This window comes from Gossypium hirsutum, unplaced genomic scaffold, assembly GCF_007990345.1.
Source record: "Gossypium hirsutum isolate 1008001.06 unplaced genomic scaffold, Gossypium_hirsutum_v2.1 scaffold_672, whole genome shotgun sequence".
NCBI lineage: Eukaryota > Viridiplantae > Streptophyta > Magnoliopsida > Malvales > Malvaceae > Gossypium > Gossypium hirsutum.
Genome location: NW_024403191.1, coordinates 1 through 6,205, shown reverse-complemented (window position 1 = coordinate 6,205; position 6,205 = coordinate 1). Strand labels below are relative to the sequence as shown.

At 32.6% G+C, this 6,205-nt stretch overlaps 1 protein-coding gene across 1 annotated transcript; it reads left to right on the top strand.

Annotated features, from left to right (window-relative positions):
- Positions 1-271: 271 nt before the first annotated feature.
- LOC121226999 (uncharacterized) lies at positions 272-1,752 on the top strand. Its single transcript, XM_041110515.1, has one exon. It carries the CDS (start codon positions 655-657, stop codon positions 1,447-1,449), a length of 795 nt encoding a protein of 264 aa, XP_040966449.1. The 5' UTR covers positions 272-654; the 3' UTR covers positions 1,450-1,752.
- The last annotated feature ends 4,453 nt before the right edge of the window (positions 1,753-6,205 follow it).

Below are 6,205 nucleotides of genomic sequence, written 5' to 3'. Positions count from 1 at the left end.
ATCATCTAACAAATAGATTTAGACCTCTAGAGTGGTTTGGCATCTCCACATTATATATCTTTTTTTTGGTAATTTAGTTTTGAAACAAGATGAATTGAATTGAATTTTATTAATCTTGTGTGTCAGTAGAAGAAAACGGATGGAAGTGTGGTGTTAGTTTACCCAAATGAGTAGAAAGTCGTAAGAGAGATATTCTGATAAGTGTTTATTGTTTCATGGTGAATTTTTATTTGAGGGATTGAAGTGTCATGTGAAAGCATACTATTAATAACAAGTTATTTTATTGTCTCTTAATAAAAGCGACAATCTTGCATGATGGTGATACAACATTATAGATTAAGTTAGTGATAAGTGATTATTGTCTTGTCAATACAAATCTTGCAATCACCGTGATGGAGTGATAAGTGAAGAAGTGCATTGGTAGGTAGTAAGTGGTGTTTCACCTGTGGTGCAGGCGAGGCGAGCCGAGCGGAGCCAAAAACAAATAACGTGTGGCTCCAGCTATTTAAATGTTTAAGGTAGTGGGAAGTGCTTCAAAGACACAGAAGGGGTTAACTAGTGGAAATTGACTTGGTCTTCGCCATTCTTTTTTCTACCTAAACAATCCCATTTCTGCATTTGATTTTTCATTTCCAGTCCACAAAAAAATACACCATGGATTGGCAGTCTCTAGAACTCAAACTTGTCTCCTGCCGAGATCTCAAAGCCTTCAATTTCTTCCAAAAACTCTCTGCCTACTCTGTAGTTTCCATCGTCATCATCAACGAACAACCCAAGAAGAAAGAAGAACACCCGCAAAAGAAGCATCTGCAGCGCCAGAAGACTGGTATCGCCAAAGGAGGCAAGAACCCAGAATGGAATCACGTGTTTGAGTTCGACCTCGAAAGCTTACCCCCCGAGGAATCCGATCATCTTTTCCTCAAGTTCGATTTGCGTGCGGATGGCTTGGTCAATAGAACAATCGGCGAGGTGCGTGTTCCTTTGAAGGCTTTGATAGATGATTTTTGTGGGGTTGTGAGGTTCGTCAGTTACCAGGTTCGTGACAGTGATGGGAAGCCTAATGGGGTGCTTAATTTTTCGTATAAGTTGAAAGGGAAGGTGAAAACAAATGGAAATTACGATGATTCTCCACGTCTAATCCAATCGTCTTCTCCTGAAAAAAGCACCCAATGTTCCTCTGACAAAATCGTTTACCCCAAAGTGGAAGTAGATGATAATAATAATCAATCATGGCGACGGGAAATTGTTCGGTACCCTTCACTGGACGATGCTTGTAATACTGGACCAGTGTTTCAATGGCAAACAGCAGGAACAGGGAGCTATTACAGTAGTAGGAACATGGTAACTTTGGTTCCTGGAGGATATCTTGATCCATATTCAAGATCATCACCAGTGGTGCAGCCTTCTGTTACATATTGGTACACAGTGGAGCCAACTATGCTCCAGTGATGATGATGATTATTGGTATATATATATATTGATGCCTAGAAGATCTGACTTGTCTTCTTGATGCCAGTGTAGCACAATATGTCTTTTGTTGTATTAATTTCTCAGATTTTCTTCTATAAATGAGGAAAGATTAAGCAAAGCTGGAAACTATTTTAGAGTAGTCCAGTTTGGTAGGTTAATTTTTGCCCATAAGTTTTGGTGCCATCATAATTCTGAAAAGGAAGTGTGCTTGAAGGTGGCAAACAACATGAATATCAGATAGATGCATTGAACGATGGCTACAATTGAGAAACTTTTTTGGTATACTACTGCTCTATAATCATGCTATTTCGGTTTCAACCTAGCTTAAATTTTTCATCATCTATTTCTATTAATTTACAATTTAATTATTAGAGTAAACTACAAATAAAGTCACTTTTATTTGGCTTATATTATATTTTAATCACTTATGTTTGAAATGTTATGTTTTAGTCATTTACATTATCATTTTATTACAAAGTGGTCACTCTACCGTTAAAATCTGTTACCTCCCTAACGGTTGTTCTACGTGGTAGCCTAAATGGGTTTTAAATGCTAACTTGAATGTCCAGTAGTTGGGATGAAAATAAATTTTTAATTAAATAAATTTAATTTGAACTGCTACGTAGGACATCTAAGTTAGCATTTAAAACTCATTTAGACTTCCATGCGGGATCGCCGTTAGAGAGGTAATGAAGTTTAACGGTAGAGTGACCACTTCGTAATAAAACAATAACGTAAGTAGCTAAAACGTAACATTTCAAATATAAGTGACTATTTTTTATAGTTTATCCTAATTATTAATTTAAATTATTAAACATATTTAATAATCTATTAAACATGCTGCATTTAGCAGGGCAGTTGAAACTACCTTGCTTATAATATCAAGATTTGAAACTTAATTTCTGGGTGGCAGCTTCAACAATTGCTTAAACAAAGTGTTGCGCAGTTGAGGAATTAAATGGCAAATGAATGACTTGAAATTTCTTTTAAGGGTGAAATTTTGCTATTACTCCTTATATTATGTATAAATTGTAAATTTAGTCTATATATTCTATTTTTTATCAGTTTTAATTATTTTATATTTTATATTTTAAAATTTCTATCTTTAACCCAAATGACAACAATTAAATCAATTACGTGAAATTATGTTTTTAATTTTTCAATTTAATAATTTTTAATCTTTATACTCTTTTAAATTTTATAATATAGTAATATATAATAAAATATATATTTGACGTAAATAAAATTGAAAAGATAAGATTGAAATTGAAGAAAGGGGAATAGGTAGTGTAAAGTCCAAGTCAATTGTAAGGTTTGAATGGAGGTGGGTCTCAAGGAATATTATATTATTAAATGTTAGAAAAAGGTCCATGTCAAAGTGAAAGCATTGAAATTATAAGGGGATGAGGTAATGGGGGACCTATGAAAGCATCGCCACTTCAAGACTTCAATGCCTTTTACCGTCTCTTCTTCTTCGAGATGCTTTTTCTAGAATTACGCCTAATTGTACTCCCATTCCAAATTTTTGGGTTTTTTTTTAATAAATTTATTTTCTAATCACATTAATTTTTTTGGGTAAATTACACCAACAATCACTCAATTTTGATGTAGTTGATAAAACAGTTGCATTGATTTCAATTCAGCCACTCAACTTTCGAAAAATGACAAACTAGTTATTAATATTATCGAAAAATGACAAATCAATCACCCATAAATATTTTTCATTACAGGCCTAACGGGGCAAGTGACGTGGCCAGTTAACTAGCCACGTTAAACGACGAACCAAAGGGTCTAAAATTTGAACGGATTTAGAGAAAATAAAAGAAAAGATTATTGGTTTAGGGTAAAAAGAAAAAGGATGGATTGGGTTTTACCTTTCTCCTTCTCATTCTTTTTCTTTATCTTTTTCATATTCTTCTCCCTCAACCTCTTTCTCGCTATGCTTCTTTTTTTTCTTCTCTTCTTTTACCACCTCTTTATCCTCGTGTTTTTCTTCTTTTTTCATCTCCGCCTCCTTTGTCTTTTTTTTCTCTTTTTCTCCGTGTTCTCATCATCTTCTTCATCTTTGTGCATTTTCTCCTTTTTCTCCTATTTATTTTTCATTTTTCCAAGTTCACTATCCTCATGTTTTTTCTTATCCTTCTCTTTATGTTTCTCCCCTTATCCTCCTTATGCTTCAGTTTTCGTTCTCTATTGATTTGGTCTTCATTTCTTCATGGTTTGGCTCCATATCCTTCACCTTTGCTTTGAAATGCAGTTATTCCTTCTTCACCTTTTTTCTTCTACTAACAATCAATTCAAATGTACCTTGCAACTCAGAACCTTTTGCCACAAATTGAAACTCGAATGTAAGTCCTTCCTAATTTTTTAAAAAATTCCCTAAAAAAATTTTGAAAATAAATAAGCACGGATAAAATACAACCAAACATAAACAGACTATATGATTCATTACAAGACACAACATGATGGTTGGTATTTTACAACTAATGCCATTACACATAAAAGCAAGTTCTGCACAAAACTTCTGAAAGTAGAAGCATGATGTTCAAAGTTTCAAACATAAAAGTGATCCAGCTTTTATGCAAGGATGAATTTGTGCCCTTCAACTAACTTGATTCTGAATACTTTCACTACCATCATATGTCGACAGGAGGAGAAAAATAAACCATAAGGAGACCTAAAAAAAGTTGTACTAATTTGATTCAACTGAATGAGAAAATCGACATTTCAAGCAAATATAATAGCAGGAAAAATAGTGGTAGCATAAAAGGTTTCAATGATAAATCAACACAAGTTTTTCCATACCTTTAGCATTTTTTTACTCCCTATACCTATTTCATTTTCAAGAAGAAGGTTAATGTAATAGCCTGAATTTTTAGTGGTGTCGGAATGGTGATTCGAGATCACTAAATCTGACAAACGAGTAGAAAATATTATAAATTTAGTAAGTATAAGTTAAATGTGAAGTTAGGAAAATTTTGAAATAGTGAATAGTGTACTAGGAATAAATATTAAAATAATTAAAATAAAAAAAACGAGGTATCGAGACCTCGAAGATTTTAAACCGAGCCATAAATATTTTTAGAAATATTTATAGAGTGTCATTGAGTTGGTATTAAAGTTTCGTTAGAAAATTTTAACGTTTGGATAGTTAATTAACTAAAAAGGACTAAATTGGGAATAGTGTAAAATTTGTTAAATTGTGATTAAATAGCTTAAGTGACTAAAGTGGAGGGATTTAAAAGGCTATTAGACCCAAATTATATGGGCTGGACGGTTGGGTAAGAAAAATCAGCAGAATGTAAGGAGAAACAGGGGCAAAATTGGAAACTTAACAAATTAAACATTTAAAACAAAGACAAAAGTGAAAAATCTAGAGATCTCTTCACAATTTATCAGAAAAAAACGCCATAGGAGGTCTGGAATAAGCTGGTTTTTCATATTTTTGAATCATGTAAGTTTAATTCTTGATTATTTCTTCTAATTTTTGTGATTTTGATACTTTTACAATTAGGTCCAACTAATTATTTCATTAGTTTTTGATTCCATGGCTGATTTTGAAAGTTACCATTGATTAGTGTTGGATTTTTATGATGAATAAACATGAAATTGAAGCTTTAATTTTGTTATATGATGATTTTATTAAGTAATTTGATAGAAATTGATTTTAGGGACCTAATTGTGAAAAAGTTGGGAATTAAGGTTTGGTGTTGCGGTTTTGAGTATGAAAGGCTATGTAGTAGTCTAAAATAGTTGGAAAAAGGTGTTAATTGAGAAAAATTAGATCAATTGAGGGGTTAATTGAGTAGGGATCAAATTGTAAAAACTGTAAAGTTTGGGGTAAAAGTGTAACTTCGAAAATTAAAGGGCATAAATTGTGAAATGAATTAGAATTGAATTAAATGCTGATGAATGAATAAATTTGCATTTTAGATCGAGAACCTGAAACAAGTCGAGGAAAAGAAAAAGTAGCCGATTAGTCCCTGAACTTTTACAAATTCTGCAAATCGATCCAGGTAAGTTCATATGGCTGAAATTTAATGATTAAATGTTAATTTCATGAATTATACAATGTATGATGAAATGTATTTATTGTTGAAATGAGAATAAAATAAAAATGTGAAAATCGAATAAATGATCAAATTAAGTGGAACACCGGATTTGAGTACTTCTGATCAAGAAACAAAGTGATAAGTGGTTACACTTATCTGATCAAGAAACAAAGTGATAAGTGGTTACACTTATCTGATCAAGAGACAAAGTGATAAGTGGCTACACTTATCTGATCAAGTGATAAAGTGATAAGTGGTAGCTTCAGCTACACTTATCTGATCAAGTGGCAAAGTGATAAGTGGTAGCCTAGCTACACTTATCTGATCAAGGACAAGTGATAAGAGGTCATATGTCAAAGTGAAAGTGAAGTACTCAATTTTCCGTAACCGTTCCTTAATTTTGATCAAGGATGGTAAGTGACAAATGGGCCCAAAGGAATTATGGTAAAAGAATAAGTAGTAGTGAGTTTATACCAAGGAACTCACCAAAGATTGTGGTTGACAGGTAAATTTAGTAATGGTGTATATTGTATAAGTGTACAAGTGTTTGGTAAGATTTATGTTTTATGCCTATGAACTTACTAAGCTTTTCTATAAGCTTACATGTGTGTGTTTATTGTTTTTGTAGATTAACGTATTTATACATTCGGAGGATCGGATCTACATCAAGATACACTATCCGA